Raw genomic sequence first — 22711 nt, 5'->3', positions numbered from 1 at the left:
TCCAGGTTTCCAAGTGTTGGTCAAATAAGTTTGTAAATATGATATATATGTTTGCTCGCTTATACTTTGCATGGGGTATAGGGGACAGGCTGTAAGCAGGCAGGATCCTTATAGCCTAAGGCTTAGTTTTAAAACTAAACTTTTCCCCATATCCTTGACTGTTGCATGATAGGGAGTGGTGCACTCTTATGAGGAATCTCATTATGCCTCAGATAAGTGACTTTGTATCAGAGACTTCCTTGTTTGTATATTGGTTTTGATTTCTACACTATAAAATGGGGCAGACTGAGAGCTTGCTCTCTCTCAGTTCCCGAGATTAGCATTAGAGGGGAGAGCAGAGAAAGGCCACATGGTGGAGAGGAGAAGCAACAAAGATGGTGGAGTGCTGAAGGAGAAGCCAGTTTGTGCAGAGAGAAGGAGATGGGAAACAGAGGTGAATAAGGTTGGTGAGGTAGAAACCTTTGATTCTAGGAAACTTGGATAAGTCAGAGGCTTTGGGAGCCCTGAATGGAAAGGGAAGTGTTTTCCCACTGTGTGTATTTCTTGCCCGCCAGATGCGAGCTAGGATTAAATCTAATAGCCCATCAGTTCTTGGCTCTGTTGTTTCATTACCATCTGTCCGAATCAAATGCGAACCTGCATGGGCCAGGTGGCTGTGATGATGGCCGTGGCTACTGGCTTTACACCAAGTCTGTTCTTTGTCCTTTCCTAATATACTACTTACACTTCATAAAGTTTTAATAATTTTACATATATTAAACAAATAACTGTGGTGTTTTTCTAATCATATATGGAATGATCAAGAGGAAATCTTTGCAAAGTTCTTTTTAGGAAGATAACAATAGAAAGGCCTGACATTGAAAAAGAGTTAAATGTCTAAACATAAGAATACTCAATCTGAAACAAATAGGCCAATTAAATAAATTGTCTAAAGAACAATAATATTCTTTAAAATGCTGTACCTTGGAGGAGCCAGTGTCTGCTCTAGAAACTCCTCAATTTTAATGAAGTCTGTTTTCAATTCCTTGTTATACACCAGGAAGGGAGGATTGGCACCTGGGGCTAAGTCCTTCAGCTCTTTGGGCTTTCTGTGATTATTAAAAATAAGCAGAATTAGCTTCTAGATAATAGAATAACACATAATACAAACACCAACATTATATTGGAATCTACAGATTTTAATCCTTAGAATGAAACCTGTACTGATTTCTCTTACCTGGTCATGTCAACAGTAGTCACATTGAATTTAACTCCTTTAAGCCAGAGGATCATGAAAAGACGTTGGCAAAAAGGGCAGTTTCCAATACTTTCCCCATCACTTCCAGCCTATTAAGATAAAGAAAAACCTCATTCATTCATCTGCTCAGCAAGTATGTATTGAGTGCCTACTAGAAAATGAGCTAGTTGCTAGAGACATAGTCAATCTTTAATCTTATGGATTCTACCACTTGTGGGCAGAGAGAGATAATGAATCAAATAATCTCATCGTATGTAAAATTACAAGTGTGATGACTAAATAATAACAATAGTAATAGTAATAATAATAATAATAATAAATTGTATGTATATATATTTATTTATATTACCAGGCTTTATATAATCATTTCCTACAATGGACATTTTAGATATTACAAAATTTTTTCTACTATACCTCAGCAACAAATATTTTTTGGCATATAACTTGTTCTACCTCTGAAATTATATTTTTAGAGTTATTTTTAAAACAAGAATGCTGAGTAAAAGTATGTGCATTTTCCACTAGGACAGATCCTGCCAAAATTTCTTTCTGAAAGATATCTTCCATATGTTCATTGGTTATTTAATTTCTTTATTTTATGAAGTGTTTGTTCATAAAAATTTTACATTTTTCAATAAAGGTGATGACTTTTTCCTTATTGATTTGGAAAAATCACTGTATACTAAAGATATTAACTCTTTTTCATATACATTACAAATTTTTTTAGAAAAGATTTTATTTATTGATATTTAGAGAGAGACAGATGGGAGAGAGGGATGAGTGGGAAGCATTAACTTATTGTTGTTTCTTGTATTTGTCTTGAATTGGCAAGCCCAGGGTTTTGAACCAGAGACTGCAGTAATCCAGGTTGATGGTTAATGCTTTATCTACTTTAACCATCACAGGTCAGGTAGCCGTTATATCTCTTGTTTGACCAGAACTTTGTTTCTGTGGCCAACAGATTACACAGGCTTTGTTCCTAGTTTTTATTCAGGCCAGAACCTCATTGTCCTGAGCTTAATGCTTGAGGGAGTGATTGTGTAGGGCTTTTATGGGAATCATATGACACCATTTTCCAGTGTTCTTGTTCCAGCCACAAGGGGTGCGGGAGGGTGTCTACCACATGACTAGTAACATGCCAGCGGAAGAAAGCTCAGGGGAGGGTCTGAACTACATGACCAGTGAAATGAAAAGTCAGGGGGTCTAAACTGCATGATAAGCCATAAACTAGAGGTGGAAGGGACACCCAAGGTGTTGGGCAGATAAAATATATTTTGCTCACTTTGTTAAAGATGGCACTGCCCACGTGGAGGCCATCACCCAGGTGATATTAATGTGTGTTGGGGGCGGGCTGTGGGCAGGCAGAATCCTGTAGCCTGGGGCTTGGTTTTGGGATTAAGCCTTTCCCACCTTTTTTGACGTGGGGTGGTACAATCCCATCATATCCCAAATAAGTGACTTTGTATTAGAGACTTCCCTATTTTGTATACTGGATTAAAGGTTTGGATTTCTACACTATAAAATAGGGGCAGAACGGGAGCTTGCTCTCTTGGTTCCTGAGATTAACATTAGAGGAGACAGCAGAGAGCAGAGAGCAGAGAAAGGCCACGTGGAGGAGGCCAGGAGAAGCAGCCAAGATGGCGGAGTGTTGAGTGAGAAGTCAGTTTGTGCAGGGAGAAGGAAGGAGATGGGGAACAGAGGTGAATAAGTCTGGTGAGCTAGGAACCTTTAATTCTAGGAAACTCAGATAAGTCAGTAGCTTTGTGAGCACTGAATGTGAGTGGGTTTTGGAGCCCAGTGTGTGTTTTTACTTGTCCGCTGGGTGCAAGCTAGGATTAAAGATAATGGCCCATCAGTTTTTGGCTCCGTTGTTTCTTTACCAACTGTCCGAATCCAATGCGAACCTGCATGGGCCAGGCTGCTGTGATGGTGGCCCTGGCTTCTGGCTTTACACAGGAGTAAAGTCCCACCATATAATAGTAATTTTCCCAGGTTTGCTTATTGCTAGACACCTGGGACTTTCTGTCATGCTAGCCTTCTGTACCTGGCCTATTATTCCTACTTGATCTTGTCTGTCTGACTTGTATGGCATGTCCCCCTCAAGAATTCTTGGCTTTGAATTCTTTAAGGAGAAGGGGAGTGCAGGCTCTTCTGTAACTGCATCCTGCTGAAGAGGGGCAGAGTTTTCTTTCAGCATCAAGGGATACTTGTTCTCTATCAGAGGGATGATGAAGCTGAAACCAAAAAATATATTGGAGTTTATGCTTCCTGTTGTGATAAGGTGCGAAGGAACTGTAAAACTTAGTATTAACAATGCCATTTTTTAAAAATTTTTATTTATTTATTTATTTATTTATTTTACAGAGACAGTGAGTCAGAGAGAGGGATAGACAGGGACAGACAGACAGGAACAGAGAGAGACGAGAAGCATCAATCATTAGTTTTTCATTTCATGTTGCAACACCTTAGTTGTTCATTGATTGCTTTCTCATATGTGCCTTGACCATGGGCCTCCAGCAGACCAAGTAACCCCTTGCTGGAGCCAGCGACCTTGGGTTCAAGCTGGTGAGCTCTTGCTCAAACCAGATGAGCCTGCACTCATCAAGCTGGTGACCTCGGGGTCTCAAACCTGGGTCCTCTGCATCCCAGTCCGACGCTCTATCCACTGCGCTACCACCTGGTCAGGCTTAACAATGCCATTATAAAGAGGAAAAGTCAGGCTTCTTACCCCCTCAATTCTGTAGAGAATGGAATGAGAAGAATGTAGCAGCTTTCTGACTTATAAGGACAAGTGGGTCATCTAGTCATAGTTTAGCTAATTCCTAGAAATCTCTGAAAGGGAGCCTGGGGCCATTTGCCACACAGAGCAAAGAAGATAGAATTTATCTGAAAACCTTAGAAAACAATGTTTATGGCCTGACCAGGTGGTGGCACAGTGAATAGAGCATTGGACTGGGATGCGGAAGGACCCAGGTTCAAGACCCCGAGGTTGCCAGCTTGAGTGCGGGCTCATCTAGCTTGAGCCAAAAAAAGCTCACCAGCTTGGACCCAAGGTCACTGGCTTGAACAAGGGGTTACTCAGTCTGCTGAAGGCCTGTGGTCAAGGCACATATGAGAAAGCAATGAACAACTAAGGAGTCCCAATGAAAAACTGATGATTGATGCTTTTCATCTCTCTCCACTCCTGTCTGTCCCTATCTATCCCTCTTTCTGAATCTCTCTCTCTATCCCTGTAAAAAATAATAATAATAAAAAAAGAAAACAATGTTTATGTACCTTAATCAAGAATTCATATACTTGGATTCACCCTAAAGCATGTGAGTAACATATACCTCTAGACAAAGGGATCATGAGCCCCTCCTTACCCACTGTAAAGCCAGTAGGCATGGCCACCATCACAGCAGCCTGGCCCATGCAGGTTCACATTAGATTCGGACAGATGGTAATGAAACAGATAGATACATGAATTACAACTGCCTTTTTGTTGTTCTGCTTGGCTGCCTGACCCCACCCTTAATTACCGGACAGTTGCCCCTGGGACAAAGGAATTCCAGGAAGCTGGTCAATCACCCCAAAGAGGAGTATTCCAGAAAGCTGAACATACCAGCACACCCTTGCTCGAGGTTAACCCCAACCCTATAAAGTTTTACTGCAGTCTGTTTTGAGGGCCCTTCTTTCTGAGAAGTGCCCCAGCAGGTCTTTCTCCTCTAATAAAGCCTGCATACCTGGAGTTCAAGTGCCATCTCATTCTTACATCTGGTGCCAAAACCCGGGCCCTTCTCCCCCTCTCCCCCTCAACCTCTCCCCTCTCTTCAGAGCTCTAGCACTTTAACCTCCTCCTCCTCCTGCCGATTCTGACCTTCCTGCTTTCCATCCAGCTGTTCATGCTATCCATCTGTCTGCTTCCTCTCTTCCTCCTCTCTATGCTGGCAACTCCCTGCCATCTCAAAAAACTTAAAAAAACAGAATTGTATATTAAGCTATATAAGTAATCCATCTTGTCTCTTTGTTTGTCAGAAAATATCTCTAGTATAATTTTTTTTTTGTATTTTTCTGAAGCTGGAAACAGGGAGTCAGTCAGACAGACGCCCGCATGCGCCTGACTGGGATCCACCCGGCACACCCACCAGCGGGCGATGCTCTGCCCATCTGGGGCATAACTCTGTTGCGACCAGAGCCACTCTAGCGCATGAGGCAGACGCCATAGAGCCCTCCCCAGTGCCTGGGCCATCTTTGCTCCAGTGAAGCCTTGGCTGTGAGAGGGGAAGAGAGAGACAGAGAGGAAGGAGAGGGGGAGGGGTGGAGAAGCAGATGGGAGCTTCTCCTGTGTGCCCTGGCCGGGAATCGAACCTGGGACTTCTGCATGCCAGGCCGACACTCTACCACTGAGCCAACCGGCCAGGGCCTTAGTATAATTTTACTTGAAACAAGTAAAGTGTGCTCATTTAAATTCCTTGATCCATAATTTATATATAAAATCTTTGTTTACTGTGTAACTGTGTCTGTTTCCAAGGCCTTAAACCAATAATTACCCACCTCTCTTTTTTTTATTATTTTATAATTTTATTTTTTAATGGGGTGACATCAATTAATCAGGATACATGTATTCAAAGAAAACATGTCCAGGTTATCTTGTTCAATTATGTTGCATACCCATCACCCAAAGTCAGATTGTCCTCTGTCACCTTCTATCTAGTTTTCTTTGTGTCCCTCCCCACCCTCTTTCCCTCTCTCTCTCCCCCCTCCCCCCATAACCACCACACTCTTATCAATGTCTCTTAGTCTCCCTTTTATGTCCCACCTACGTATGGAATAATGCAGTTCCTGGTTTTTTCTGATTTACTTATTTCACTTCGTATAATGTTATCAAGATCCCACCATTTTGCTGTAAATGATCCAATGTCATCATTTCTTATGGCTGAGTAGTATTCCATAGTGTATATGTGCCACATCTTCTTTATCCAGTCACCTATTGATGGGCATTTTGGTTGTTTCCATGTCCCGGCCATTGTGAACATTGCTGCAATGAACATGGGGCTGCATGTGTCTTTACGTATCAATGTTTCTGAGTATTGGGGGTATATACCCATTAGAGGGATTGCTGGGTCATAAGATAGTTCTATTTTCAGTTTTTTGAGGAACCACCATACTTTCTTCCATAATGGTTGTACTACTTTACATTCCCACCAACAGTGTATGAGGGTTCCTTTTTCTCCACAGCCTCTCCAACATTTGCTATTACCTGTCTTGTTAATAATAGCTAATCTAACAGTTGTGAGGTGGTATCCTATTGCAGTTTTGATTTGCATTTCTCTAATAACTAAAGAAGATGAGCATCTTTTCATATATCTGTTGGCCATTTGTATTTCTTCCTGAATTTCCCACCTCTTAAACCAGGCTTACTCATCCCCACAGACTCTCCCTGCAATACCCCTATCCTTCCTGTTCAAAAACCTTCAGGGGCTTATCACCTCGTACAAGATTTATGCCTAATCAATGAGGCAGTAGTTCCCTCCATCCAGTAGCCCCTAATCTCTACAAGTTACTGTCAAACATTCCCTTAAACACCACTTACTTCATGGTCCTAGACCTCAAGAATGCCTTCTTTACCATTCCTCTACACCCTGACTCTTACTTTCTGTTTGCATTCACCTGGACTGACCCAGACACTAATGTAGCCCAGCAACTTACATGGACTGTCTTACCCCAGGGGATCAAAAACAGCCCACACCTGTTTGGACAGGCACTAGCTCAGGATTTAGCAGCATGTAATCTCAAAACTAGTACTCTCTCATAATACATAAATAACCTACTCCTCTGCAGCTCCTCCCTGCCTGCCTCAAGGAGACACACTGCTACCCTTCTTAACTTCCTCACTGTGAAGGGATATCGTGTCTTCTGTACTAAGGCTCAACTTCATTCTCAGTCTGTAGTCTATCTGGGCATCACCTTAACCCCCACCACCTGAGGTCTCACCCTAGATTGAACTCAGACCCTCCACAGTCTCCAACCACCTACCACCACAGATCAAATCCTTTCTTTCCTTGGTCTAATAGGCTTCTTTAAACACTGGATTCCCAGTTTTGCTCTCTTAGTCAAGCCCCTCAGTGAGATCTTCTGAGCATGGCTTTTAAGGTCTATAATGGCCAAGGAAGAAACAAATAGGCAAATAAGGCCCAAAAGAAGTCAGGAAATTCCAGCTTTTGGCATACGCTCTTAAAGGCTCCAGCACCCTAAAATGGGCTTCATAGAATTCCATCAGGGCCCTGCTCCAAAGCAGAAAGAAAGGTCATTGAACTGAAGCTTGCCAGGCTTCCCGGCCCCATCAAGGAACACATCATTGTTGTGGAAAGAGGGACATGAGAAGGTAAGCTGCCCCTTGCTCCATGGAGGAAGGGTTCAGTCTCTTCTAGCCCTGTTCTAGCTACCTGTGACCTGACCTTTCCCAGCATGCTGGGAATTGCTACTGAAGGCCCAAGGACATTATTCACGAGCCTAACGTATTTCTTCCAAGTAGCAGATAAGCTGATCTCATTTCTTGTAAACACAAGGGCCATCTACTCTGCCTCCCTTGAATATTTGAGTTTTATTTATCCCTCAAAGATCTCTACTGTGGGTATTGACAGTCTGATTTTGTTACTTTATTTAATGTATAGTATCTCCTTTATTCCTCTTGTCTCAATGCTGCATGCCTATTTTAGGCTGGGACCTGCTGCTAATTCCAGCTAGAAGCAGTGGTCACTAGGACTTAAACTCTAACTGCAAAGTGTAGAAATGTAACTACCCTTTCCCTAAGTACTTGTAGGATTTACAGGTTACTCAGCAAACTGTTCAAAGACTGTCCAAGAGGCGCTTCCAACATTACATCACCCAAGAACTGACTTTCACGTATGTGACTGACCACACACCGTGATCCTGAGAACTCCCACTGCTGCTAAGTGTGGCTCTTTCCTCCACCCTGACCATCTGGAGCTCAGAAATAGAGAAACAAAACCAACCCCTTGTCCTTCTATTCTCTATTCACCACTCAACCTGCCTCAATCAATCAGGTGCTTTCTACTCATGTGGGACCAACACCTATATGTGTCTCCCTACTAATTAGACAGAAACCTGTACCCTAATATATCTCACCCCAAATATCAACCTAATCCTACCCCACGAACCTCTTCCAGTTTCTAGTACACTACCCATCAATCTAAGGACCAAACGAGCTGTACAGGTAATCCCTCTTCTTGTTGCTTTAGGAATCTCTACAGAAGTAGGTCTAGGGGCAGGAGGACTGGCACTGCCCTGTCTTATTACCACTCTCTCTCTCTCTTTCTGAAGCCCAGTGAATTTGTAAACATGGAATCAGTGGTTTCATACAAACTGGGTGTCTTGACTATTGCCTTTCATTGGTCCACTCACTCTCTTATTTATTTTACTAAACTTTTGGACCCTGCCTCTTACGTTTGTTCACTAGTTTCTTACAGAACCACATGCAGACCTTCACCAATCAGAAAATTGGGAAAATCTACCTAACCCTACACACTAACCCTGAAACCTGCCCTCACAAAACAGAAATATCTGGAACACTATAAATACACTCCTAATCTGAATAATGTGGTAAAACCCCTTGTTCTCCATGCTAGCACCAGTTATAGGACCAATCCTAATTCTGTGCTTAATTTTAATACTTGCCCTCTTCTTTATCAAGTTCCTACAGGCCTGGATGAGAGAAATCTCTAGGATTACCTACAATCAAATGCTCCTACACTCCTATTCCCCAATACCCCAAGGAGAACTTCATGAGGGAAATATCAAATAGGTAGGGATGACAGCAGGAAGAAGCCGCCCCTCATCCCAAGAAGTTCCCTACTGAATGTTCTCCAAACCCCCTTCCTTTTAACCATACATCCTTCTAAAACTTACACCAACAGGTTCCCTTTCTCTAAAAATCTCCACATGTCCACCCATTCAAGAGGAACTAGACTAGCCCTGTTCAATCGGCACTCGCAGAAAGCAACTAACAATTATTACTTTGCAATATTTTTTTACTTCTTCATTCAGGTTTTCTAAGACATCGTCTGGTTCATACCTTACAGCACGGAAATTGATGACCTCCTTAACTGAATGGGGACTTGGCTTGGCAAGGTTCCCTTCTTGAGTTCTCTCCAGAAGAAGCAATAATTTTCCAATTTTTTCTCCTCTTTCTCCTCATCACCCCTCACCATACAAAATTTTTTTAAAAGACATGTCTCATGTAAAATTTAAATTTTACATAAGTTCTATCATTCTTTTGCATTATGCAGTCTGGATTTTCTGATATACTTACCCAGCCTTTATTTATATATTGAGATTACAAAAAAATCAGTTTGTTATTTGGTTTTTCTTTCATGTTTTCACCTAGTATTTTATGGGGTTTTTTTGCATTTGTTTATATATTTGGAATTTATTTTGGTTTAAGAAATAAATTGCAAATAGGACCAGGTGGTGGTGCAGTGGATAGAGTGTTGAACTGGGATGTGGAGGACCCAGATTTGAAACCCTGAGGTTGTCGGCTTGAGTGTGGCTCATCTGGTTTGAGCAAAGCTCACTACCTTGAGCCCAAGGTCACTGGCTTGAGCAAGGGGTCACTTGGTCTGCTGTAGCCCCCTGGTCAAGGCACATATGAGAAAGCAATCAATGAACAACTAAGGTGCTGCAACAAAGAATTGATGCTTCTCATTTCTCTCCCTTCCTGTCTATCTATCTTTACCTGTCCCTAAAAAAGTGTATTGGGACTCCAACTTTAATATTTTATACACACACACATATACACACAAATAGTTAATAGTTGTTTTAACACCTATCTTTCTCCCTGAAATTTCAACCAATTGAACAACTATTATGCAGTGAAGGAACACTAACTGGGCTTGCAGGCATGCCTGAAAGATCCACACACTAAATAGACCAAAGTTGGAAAGGTTGAAAAGGGGGGCAGAAGATAAAACACACTTGTGGACCACTCCAGAGAGAAGCCCAGAGTGATTACGTTTTGTCTGCAGGGAATATGGAGAGGGAAGCCTGGAGTGACTGGGCCTCCTTCTGCTGAGAGGAAAGGATAAATTGTGGGGCAGAGGAGGTGATACTAAGTCAAAGTGGTGGAAGAACAAGGGGTCATGACCAGTGATCCTGCAGTCTTCTCACCGCCTACACTCAGCACAGAGACAGAGAATACCAAAGTGTGGCCACCCAGAATCCCAGATCCCATCTCTTTCACCTTGCTGTATGGAGAGTAGTAGAGACAAATTCCACAGCTTCCTCTCCAAAGCCACACTCTCTCCTGAAGAACAGAGGTGCTTCTAATCTAGTACTTTGGTCTCTTGACATGTGGGGTGGAGTACCCAGAAGCCTGAGATTGCTAGTGCTAAAGCCATAAAGCCTTCACAACATATCCCACCCACCAATGTAACTGCAGCCCTGTCTACATCATTCTGACAGCAACATCTCAGTAGAAGTCAGCCCTGGAATTTCACATAGTTAAAACTTGTAATATAGTGACAACTAATGGAAGGAAGTGGTAACCTTCCGAAACGGAATATTTTTAATTTTTCTTTTTTTTAATATATTTTCCTCTTTTTTTCTTTTATTCTCTTTTGAATTTCATTCTCTTAAATTTTTATATCTATATTCTTATTTTTTGTGGGTGTTTTGTTTTTGTATTTTTAGTTCTTACTCTTTGTTTTCTTTATAATTTGTAATTATTTTAAAATTTTATAACTTTTTTGTAGTTTTTCAATTTTTATTTTTCATTTTTTATTCATTTTTTGCCATCATGCTACACAAGAAAAGATGTAGTTCAAAATAAAGTTAAAAATCTGCAGAAGAGGCCTTGGCTGGTTGGCTCAGTGGTAGAGCATTAGCCCGGCGTGCAGAGGTCCTGGGTTTGATTCCCAGCCAGGGCACACAGGAGAAGCACCCATCTGCTTCTCCACCCCTCCCCCTCTCCTTCCTCTCTGTCTCTCTCTTCCCCTCCTGCAGCCGAGGCTCCATTGGAGCAAAGATGGCCCAGGCGCTGGGGATGGCTCCTTGGCCACTGCCCCAGACGCTAGAGTGGCTCTGGTCACAACAGAGTGACGCCCCAGAGGGGCAGAGCATCGCCCCCTGGTGGGCAGAGTGTTGCACCCTGGTGGGCGTGCCAGGTGGATCCCGGTTGAGCACATGCGGGAGTCTGTCTGACTGTCTCTCCCCATTTCCAGCTTCAGAAAAATACAAAAAAAAACACAAAAAACAAACAAACAAAAATCTTCAGAAGAAAATGTCAATCCCATGGAAACCGTGGAGCTAAACAATAGATAATTCAAAATTGAACTTCTGAAAATACTCAATGAGATGTGATAAAACACAAATAGGCAACTTATGGAACTCAGAAACAACAGAAATACCTCGTTATTGAGATTGAAACTTTAAAAACAGAAAAGAACTCAATACATGAATTAAAAACTGAGGTAGCAAGTTTAGCTAATAGATCAGGCCTGATAGAGTAAAGAATCAGTGATGTTGAAAACAAGCAGCTAGGGATGCTACAGAGAGAACAGGAGAGAGACTCATGTATTTAAAAAAATGGGAGAGCTCTACAAGAGTTGTCTGGCTCCTTCAGAAAAAGCAATATAAGAATAATGGGTATATCAGAAGAAGAAGAGAGGGAGATGGGAATGAAGAACCTATTCAAACAAATAATTGATGAGAATTTCCCAAGCTTATGGAAAGAGTTAGAGCCTCGAATCCAAAAAGCAAACAGAATTCCGAGTTACCTCAATCCAAACAGACCTACTTCAAGGCATATCATAAAAATATTTTCAAATATCGATGACAAAGAAAAAATCCTCAAGGCAGTTAGGGAAAAGAAGAACATAACATATAAAGGAAGGCCCATTAGGTTATCATCAGACTCCACAGCAGAAATTCTGCAAGCCAAAAGAGAGTAGATCCAAATTTTAAAGAACTAAAGAGAGGAATTTCCAGCCAAGAATATTATACTGATCAAAGTTATCCTTCAAATATGAAGGAAAATAAAAATTTTTCAGACATGCACAAGATGAAGGAATTTATCACTAGAAAACTTCCACTACAGGAAAAACTCAAATGAGTTATTCAACCAGATAAAAAGAACAAGACAAATCAAAACTACAAGTAAAATCTACAAAAATTTTACAATAAAAACAAGGATAATCTGTGACAATAGTAACATAAATGGGGAGAGGATACAGATCTGCATTTGCAAAGGAGGATAGAGTGCAGAATCAGTCATAAGACAAAGAACTTTTGTAGATATGACAGTTTTTCAGTTAATAACTGACTACTGAAACAGATGGCTTTAAAAAAGGGAAAAACAAGTATGGAATATAACCAAACAAAAACAACTGACTGAAATACAAAAGAGAAGAAGCAAAGGAGACACAGAGCTACCAGAAAACAAAACATAAAATGTCTATAGGAAATCTGCAAGTGTCAACAATTACCCTAAATGTAAATAAACTAAACTCACCAATAAATAGGTAAGGAGTAGCAGATTGAATCAAAGAGCAAAATCCAAACATATGCTGCCTTCAAGAGACACATCTAAGGTGCAATGACAAAATTAGATTCAAAGAGAAAGGTTGGAAAAAAATTCTCCAAGCAAATAACCAAAGAAAAGCAAGTAAGTGTAGCTATACTCATATCTGACAATACTGACTTCAAGACAACAAAGGTATCCAGAGACAAAGATGGACATTTCATAATGATAATGTGATACTGTATCAAGAAGACATAACACTTCTTAATATATATGCATCAAAAAAGGGAGCACCAAAAAATATAGGACAGCTACTAACTGGTCTAAAAATAGAAGCAGACAACAAAACAATCATACTTGGAGAATACAACATACCATTGACAGCTTTAGATGGATCATACAGAAAGAAAATCAATAAAGAAGTACTGGCCTTAAACAACACACTAGACCAAATGGACATAATAGACATTTACAGAATCTTTCATTCCAGAACATCAGATTATACATTCTTTTCCATAGTGCATGGAATATTCTCAAGGATAGATAATATATTGGGCCACAAAAGTAACATCGACATATTCAAGAAGATTGAAATTTTACCAAGCATATTTTCTGATCATAAGGCTTGAAATTAGAATTCAACTACAAAAAAGTAATAAAGAAACATACAAAAATGTGGAAATTAAACAACATACTTTCATAAATGGACTGAGTCAAAGAAGAAATAAAAGCAGCAATCAAAAGATATATACAGACAAATGAAAATGACAACATGATATATCAAAATTTCTGGGATACAATGAAAGCAGTAATAAGAGAGGTTTATATCATTACAAGCTTATATCAAGAAACCAGAGAGATCACAAATAAACAACCTAACATTGCATCTTCAAGAACTAGGAAAAGAAGAATAAAGGCAACCAAAGTCAGAAGAACAAAGGAAAGAGTAAAAATTAGAGCAGAACTAAATGAAACAGAGTCCAGAAAAACTATAGAAAAAGTTAATACAACAAAGAGCTGGATCTTTGAAAATAGCAATAACATTGACAAACCATTGGCTAGATTCATGAAAAAAAGAGGAAGGGTTTATATAAACAAAATCTTATATGAAAGATTAAAGGGAAAAATTACTACAGACATCGTCAATATAAAACAGATCATACTAGAATGTTATGAAACAATTTATGCCACCAAATTCAACAACCTAAAAGAAACAGAAAAATTACTAAAACTATACAATCTTCCTACACTGAATAACAAAGAAGTGGAAAACCTAAATAGACCTGTAAGCAGGGAGGAAATAGAAATAACATCAATAACGTCCTCAAAAAAGAAAAGTTCAGGATAAGATGTCTACACTAGTGAATTCTACCAAACATTCAAGAATATTTGGTATTTATCATTCTCCAAGTCTTCCAAAAAATAGAAGAAGCAGCAACACTCCCTAACACATTTTATGAGGTCAACATAACCCTCATACCAAAATCCGGCAAGGACAACACAAAAAAGTAAATCTACAGACCAAAATGTCTAAAGAATACAGAAGCAAAAATCCTAAACAAAATACTGACACATTGATTACAATAATATATTAACAAAATAATACATAATGATCAAGTGGGATTCATTCCAGGAGAAAAATGATGATTCCACATATGTAAATCATTAAACATAATACACCACATCAACAAAACAAAGGAGAAAAATCATATGATCTTATCAATGCATGCAGAAAAGACATTCAATAAGATACAACACCTCTTTAAGTTTAAAACACACAATAAAATGGGGTTTTGAGGGAAGGGAAATGTGAGGAAGGAGGGAGGGGAAGAGAGTAAAGAGGGACAAATATAGAGTGATGAAAAATTATTTGACTTTGATTAATGGGTATACAATGTAATCAACAGTTGAAATTTTATAGAAATGATTACCTCAATCCTATGTTCTCTTAATGATCAATGTCACCGTGTTAAATTTAAGTCCCCCCCAAAAGGCCAAAATAATTGATATAGACGGAAAGTACCTCAACATAATAAAGGACATATATGACAAACTATCAGCCAATATCATACTAAATGGTGAAAAAATGAAGGTTTTTCCACTTAAATTAAGAACAAAACAAAGTTATCCACTCTCTCCACTCTTATTCAACATAGTTCTGGAAGTTTTAGTCAGAGCAATCAGGCCAGAGAAGGAAATAAAAGGCATCCATATTGGGAAAGAAGAAGTAAAGCTATCACTTTTTGTAGATTACATGATCCTGTATATATAAAATCCCAAACAGTCTACCAAAAAAACTATTGGAAAAAATAAACAAATATAGTAAAGTCATAGGACACATAATCAATATACAAAAGTCTGTTGCTGTTTTATACACAACAATGCAACATCAGAAAATGAACTGAAAAAAAAAACAATTCCTTTTACAATTGCAACAAAAAAATAAAATACCTAGGAATAAATTTAACAAAGTATGTGAAAGATCTATATACTGAAAACTACAAAGCATTATTGAAAGAAATTGAAAAAGACACAGTGAAATGGAGAAATATCCCATGTTCATGGATTCAAAGATTCAACGTAGTTAAAATGGCCAAATCACTCAAAGCAATATACAAATTTAATCAATTCCCATTAAAATCAAGATGTCATTTTTAAAGAAATAGAACAAAATATTGACCAGTTTGTATGGAACTGAAGGAAACCCTAAATAACCAAAGTAATTCTGAGGAAAAAGAATGAAGCTGGCAGTATCACACTACCTGACTTCAAGTTATAGTATAGAACCACACAAATCAAAACAGCATGGTATTGGCAGAAAAACTGTCACACAGACCAATGGAACAGAATCGAGAGCACAGAAATAAAACCACATGTATATGGACAAATCATATTATACAAAGGAGCCAAAAACACACAATGGAGGAAATAGTGCCTCTTCAATAAATGTCACTAGGAAAATTGAAAAGCCACATGCAAAAAAATGAAACTTGATTATGGTTTATTCCCCTACACAGAAATTAATTCAAAATGGGTCAAAGTCCTAACTATAGTCTAAAAGTCTAAAACAATAAATTACATAGAATAAAACATTGGTACTAAACTTATGGACCTTGGCTGTAGAGACTATTTTAGGAATTTGACTCCAAAAGCAAGGGAAGTAAAAACAAAAAGAAATGAATGGTACTATATCAAAATAAAAAACTTCTGCACAGCCAAAGAAACTGACAACAAAATATATTGGCAGTGACCTAAATGGGAGTTGATATTTGCAAACAACAGGTCTGATAAGGGGTTAATGTCAAAAATATATAATGAACTCATGAAGCTCAGCAACAAGCAAGCAAATAATTTAATTAAAAAATAAGGAGAGTTTATGAACAGAAACTTCTCCCAAAAAGACATACAAATGGCCAACAGATATATTAAAAGATGCTCATCTTCACTAGCTATGTGAGAAATGTAAATCAGAACTACAATGAGATACCACCTCACACCTGTTAGATTGGCTATTATCAACAAGACAGGGAATAATAAGTGTTGGAGAGGCTGTGGAGAAAAAGGAACCCTCATTAACTGCTGGTGCGAATGCAAAATAATACAACCATAATGGAAGAAAGTTTGGTGGTTTCTCAGATATTTAAGAATAGATTACTATATGACCCAGCAATCCCTCTACTGGGTATGTACTCCCAAAACTTGAAAACAGTATGTAAAGACACATGCACCCCTATGTTCATTGCAACATTATTCACAGGGCCAAGACATGGAAAAACCAAAGTGTCCCTTGATAGAAGATTCGATAAAGAAGATGTGGCACATATATACAATGGAATACTACTCAACCATAAGAAATGATGTCAAAGTGACATTTACAACAACATGGATGAACCTTGAGAACATTACACTGAGTAAACTAAGTAAATCAGAAAAAACTAAGAACTATTGATTTCACACATAGGTGGGATATAAAACTGAGACTCATAGACATAGGTAAAAGTGAAGTAGTTACCATGGGGAAGGGGCCATGGGGGAGGAGGATGGTGTAGAGCAGGGGTTGGGAATCTTTTTGGTTGTGAAAGCCATGAACGCCACATATTTTAAAATGTAATTCCATGAGAGCCATACCCGTGTACATTACGCATTATCCAATAAAAATTTGGTGGTGTCCTGGAGGACAGCTGTGATTGGCTCCAGCCACCCACAACCATGAACATGAGTGGTAAGAAATGAAGGGATTGTAATACATGAGAATGTTTTATATATTTCACGTTATTATTTTTTAAATTAAAGATTTGTCGATTATTAAAACCTTCAACTGGAGACTGAAAAGATGGCAGCAGAGTAGGCAGACACACAGATGCCCAGCTCTCACCACCAAACTGGAATACAAATCAATTTAGGAAAAATCAGCATGAAAAACCAACTCTGAACTATAAGAACAGCTCTCAAAAACCAAGGAGCAAAGAAGAAGCCACAAAAAACCTGGTAGAGAGCGCCTGAATCTCCCCTGCTTACAGAAACGGATGTGGGGGGGTGAGGCTGAGAGCCCAGAGGGGATCCCACACAAAGGAAAAGGGAAGTAACTACTGCTTATAGCCACTTGCCCGGTGACCAGAGAGCGAGGTGTGTTGAAAAGACCAGCTTATCTTCCAAGTGGAAAGGACAGGGAGAGGGACAAAATGTGAGGGGTTAGGAATGCAGGAGATGAACTAAAACGGACTCATCCGTGCTGGAGGCGGCCATAGCTGGGGGAGGGACTGAACCTTTCACAAAACAGAGCTGAATTGCTTCCGGAACAGAGATCTCCGGACATCTATCCAGCTCCAATCAGCACAACAAGACACAGCTGAAAACAAGAAGTGGGGAGGAGGGGCAGTAACTCAGGTCTCCATGGAGATCTGAGATACACCTCCCCCTACTGAAGCTGAGAAAACACCCTGCCCCCAGAAAGATTAATTGGCTAAAGAGGCCTTCAGAGTCTTAGGTTACACCCACCACATTCCTGGATACAGCTTCAAGGAAGCCCCCTGCTGAGATAAGTAAAAAGACTATCACCTGTTAAGAAAACAAACAAATCAAGACTTCAAAGCTGTCCAAATCCGAAAGTGGATTACAGATAACAGCTGATACCAACCCAAGAAAACCTAGAAATAACTGAAAACTAGTGGCAGACAACACCAAGCCTAGACTCAACCAACTCTACAAATAAAAAACCCCAAAACAGACAATGAGAAGACAAAGAAGTGCAATCCAAATGAAACCACAAGAGACACCATCAAAAGAGGAACTGGGTGATATGGAAGTAATCAAACTTCCAGATGTGGAGTTCAAAATAATGATTGTAAGGATGCTTAGGGATCTTAGAACAACAATGGATGGTCATTATGAACACCTAAATAAAGAAATAGCAGCCCTGGCCGGTTGGCTCAGCGGTAGAGCGTCGGCCTAGCGTGTGGAGGACCCGGGTTCGATTCCCGGCCAGGGCACACAGGAGAAGCGCCCATTTGCTTCTCCACCCCTCCGCCACGCTTTCCTCTCTGTCTCTCTCTTCCCCTCCCGCAGCCAAGGCTCCATTGGAGCAAAGATGGCCCGGGCGCTGGGGATGGCTCTGTGGCCTCTGCCTCAGGCGCTAGAGTGGCTCTGGTTGCAACATGGCGATGCCCAGGATGGGCAGAGCATCGCCCCCTGGTGGGCAGAGCGTCGCCCCTGGTGGGCGTGCCGGGTGGATCCCGGTCGGGCGCATGCGGGAGTCTGTCTTACTGTCTCTCCCTGTTTCCAGCTTCAGAAAAATGAAAAAAAAAAAAAAAAAGAAATAGCAAGTATAAAAAAGAATCAGTCGGAGATGACAAAAACAATATCAGAAATAAAGACCACAATGGAAGGAATTAAAAACAGGATAGATAGAGCTGAGGATCAAATCAGTGAGTTGGAGGGCAACTGGAATGAAGGCATGAAAGCAGAGAAGAAAAGAGAAAAGAGACTCAAAAAGTCAGAGTAAATCCTTAGAGAGCTCTGTGACAACATGAAGAGAAATAACATCCACATCATAGGGGTTTCTGAAAAAGAAGAATAAGAACAAACGATAGAGACTTTGTTCAATCATATCATAGCTGAAAACTTCCTAAATTAATGCAAGAGAAACTCTCACAAGTCCAAGAAGCACAGAGGACTCCATTAAAGAGAAACCGAAATAAACCTACACCAAGACACATCATAATTAAAATACCAAAGCTAAGCGATAAAGAGAAAATATTAAAAGCTGCAAGAGAAAAAAAAGTTATCAGCTACAAAGGAGCCCACATAAGGATAACATCCGACTTCTCAACAGAAACACTTGAGGCCAGAAGGGAATGGCAAGAAATATTCAAAGTAATGCAGAACAGGAACCTACAACCAAGACTACTTTATCCAGCAAGGCTATCGTTTAAAATCGAAGGAGAGGCCCTGGCCGGTTGGCTCAGCAGTAGAGCGTCGGCCTGGCGTGCGGGGGACCTGGGTTTGATTCCCGGCCAGGGCACATAGGAGAAGCGCCCATTTGCTTCTCCACCCCACCCCCTCCTTCCTCTCTGTCTCTCTTTTCCCCTCCCGCAGCCAAGGCTCCATTGGAGCAAAGATGGCCCGGGTGCTGGGGATGGCTCCTTGGCCTCAGCCCCAGGTGCAAGAGTGGCTCTGGTCACAGCAGAGCGACGCCCTGGAGGGGCAGAGCATCGCCCCCTGGTGGGTAGAGAGTCGCCCCTGGTGGGCATGCCGGGTGGATCCTGGTCGGGCGCATGCGGGAGCCTGTCTGACTGTCTCTCCCAGTTTCCAGCTTCAGAAAAAACAAAAAACAAAAAACAAAAAATAAAATCGAAGGAGAAATAAAAAGCTTCCCAGACAAAAAACAACTCAAGGAATTCATTACAACCAAACCAATGCTGCAGGAAATGTTAAGGGGCCTGTTGAAAACAGATCAAAGTGAGAAAAGAATATAACAAAAAAGGAATACACTTTTAAAGAAGAAAATGGCAATAAACAACTTCATTATCAATAATAACATTAAATGTAAATGGATTAAATGATCCAATCAAAAGACATAGGGTAGCTGCGTGGATAAGAAAACAGAACCCATACATATGCTGTCTACAAGAGACACACCTTAGAACAAAAGATACACATAGATTGAAGGTAAAAGGATGGAAAAAAACATTTCATGCAAATGGAAATGAAAAAAAAGCAAAGGATATAGTAAGAGGTAAAGAAGGCCACTACATAATGATAAGGGGAGTAATCCAACAGTAAGATATACCTGTTATAAATATCTATGCACCTAATATAGGAGCAACCAAATATATAAAGCAGACTTTGATGGATTTAAAGGGCGAGATCAACAGCAATACTATAATAGTAGGGGATTTCAATACCCCACTAACATCACTAGATAGATCCTCAAGAAAGAAAATTAACAAAGAAACAGCAGACTTATTGGAAACACTAGATCAACTCGATTTAATAGATATCTTCAGAACCTTTCACCCTAAAGCAGCAGAATATACATTCTTTTCAAGTGCCCATGGTACATTCTCTAGGATAGGCCACATGTTAGGGCACAAAAGTGCTCTTAACAAATTTAAGAAGACTGAAATCATATCAAGCACTTTCTCTGATCACAATGGCATGAAACTAGAAAAGAACCACAACAGAAAAGCTCAAAAATTCTCAAACACATGGAAACTAAATAGCAGGGTGTTAAATAATGAATGGATTAAGAATGAGATCAAAGAAGAAATAAAAAAAATTCCTAGAAACGAATGATAACAAGCATACAACAACTCAAAATTTATGGGACACAGCAAAAGCAGTACTGAGAGGGAAGTTCATAGCACTACAGGCACACTTTCAGAAGCTAGAAAAAGCTCGAATAAACAACTTAACCCTGCATCTAAAAGAATTAGAAAAAGAACAGCAAGTAAAGCCCAAATGTAGTAGAAGGAAGGAAATAATAAAGGTCAGAGCAGAAATAAATGACATAGAGACTAAAGAAACAATACAGAGGATCAATGAAACTAGGAGCTGGTTCTTTGAAAAGGTAAACAAGATTGATGAACCTTAACTAGAATCACCAAGAAAAAGAGAGAGAGGACTCAAATAAATAAAATTAGAAATGAGAGAGGAGAAATAACAACTGACACAACAGAAATACAAAATATTGTAAGAAAATACTATGAAGAACTGTATGCCAAAAAACTAGACAACCTAGATGAAATGGATAAATTCCTTGAAACATACAATCTTCCAAAAATCAATCTGGAAGAATCAGAAAACCTAAACAGACCGATTACACCAAATGAGATCGAAACAGTTATCAAAAAACTCCCAACAAAGAAAAGTCCGGGGCCCGATGGCTTCACAACGGAATTCTACCAAATATTCAAAGAAGAACTAACTCCTAACCTTCTCAAGCTATTTCAAAAAAATCAAGAGGAAGGAAGACTTCCAAGCTGCTTTTATGAGGCGAGCATAATTCTGATTCCAAAACCAGGCAAAGACAACACAAAGAAAGAAAATTATAGGCCAATATCTCTGATGAATATAGATTCAAAAATCCTCAACAAAACATTAGCAAACTGGATCCAACAATATATGGAAAAAATCATACACCATGATCAAGTGGGATTTATTCTGGGGAGGGAAGGATGGTACAATATTCATAAATCAATCAATGTGATTCATCACATAAACAAAAAGAAGGGGAAAAACCATATGATAATTTCAATAGGTGCAGAAAAAGCATTTGATAAAATCCAGCACCCATTCATGATCAAAACTCTCAGCAAAGTGGGAATACAGGGAACATACCTCAACATGATAAAAGCCATCTATGAGAAACCCACAGCCAACATCATACTCAATGGGAAAAAATTAAAAGCAATACCCTTAGGCCCTGGCCGGTTGGCTCAGTGGTAGAGCATTGGCCTGGCGTGCAGAAGTCCTGGGTTCGATTCCCGGCCAGGGCACACAGGAGAAGCGCCCATCTGCTTCTCCACCCCTCCCCCTCTCCTTCCTCTCCGTCTGTCGCTTCCACTCCTGCAGCGAGGCTCCATTGGAGCAAAGATGGCCCGGGTGCTGGGGATGCTCCTTGGCCTCTGCCCCAGGCGCTAGAGTGGCTCTGGTCGCGACAGAGCGACGCACCGGAGGGGCAGAGCATCGCAGCCTGGTGGGCAGAGCGTCGCCCCCTGGTGGGCGTGCTGGGTGGATCCCGGTCGGGCGCATGCGGGAGTCTGTCTGACTGTCTCTCCCCGTTTCCAGCTTCAGAAAAATAAAATAAAATAAAATAAAATAAAATAAAAGCAATACCCTTAAGATCAGGAACAAGACAGGGGTGCCCCCTTTCACCACTCTTATTTAACATAGTCCTGGAAGTCCTAGCCACAGCAATCAGACAAGAAGAAGAAATAAAAGGCACTCAAGTTGGAAAAGAAGAAGTAAAACTATCATTATTTGCAGATGATATGATATTGTATATAGAAAACCAAAAAGTCTCAGTCAAAAAGCTACTGGACCTGATAAATGAATTCAACAAAGTGGCAGGATATAAAATCAATACTCAGAAATCAGAGGCATTTTTATAAACCAACAATGAACAGTCAGAAAGAGAAATTAAGGAAGCAATCCCCTTCACAATTACAACCAAAAAAATACAGTACCTAGAAGTAAACTTAACCAAGGGGACTAAAGACTTGTACTCGGAAAATTACAAAGCATTGATAAAAGAAATCAAGGAAGATACAAACAAGTGGAAGCATATACCGTACTCATGGTTAAAAAGAATAAACATCATTAAAATGTCTATATTACCCAAAGCAATCTATAAATTCAATGCAATACCAATTAAAATACCAATGACATACTTCAAAGATATAGAACACATATCCCAAAAATTTATATGGAACCAAAAGAGAACACGAATAGCCTCA

General features: G+C 39.9%; 1 protein-coding gene across 2 annotated transcripts in view; it reads right to left on the bottom strand.

Moving 5' to 3' along the window:
- The window catches only part of CLIC2 (chloride intracellular channel 2), a 136870-nt gene that overhangs the window by 20061 nt on the left and 94098 nt on the right, over nt 1-22711 (bottom strand). For both annotated transcript variants that reach the window (XM_066249540.1, XM_066249541.1), the window contains 2 exons: nt 1217-1326; nt 963-1088 (listed from right to left, as the gene is read on the bottom strand). In XM_066249540.1, the coding sequence (XP_066105637.1) occupies nt 963-1088; nt 1217-1326 (236 nt within the window). The remainder of the gene's footprint in view (nt 1-962; nt 1089-1216; nt 1327-22711) is intronic.

Source organism: Saccopteryx bilineata, chromosome X (assembly GCF_036850765.1).
Source record: "Saccopteryx bilineata isolate mSacBil1 chromosome X, mSacBil1_pri_phased_curated, whole genome shotgun sequence".
Lineage (NCBI taxonomy): Eukaryota > Metazoa > Chordata > Mammalia > Chiroptera > Emballonuridae > Saccopteryx > Saccopteryx bilineata.
Note: the sequence above shows the minus strand (reverse complement) of the source record. Positions and strands in the feature narration are given on the sequence as shown.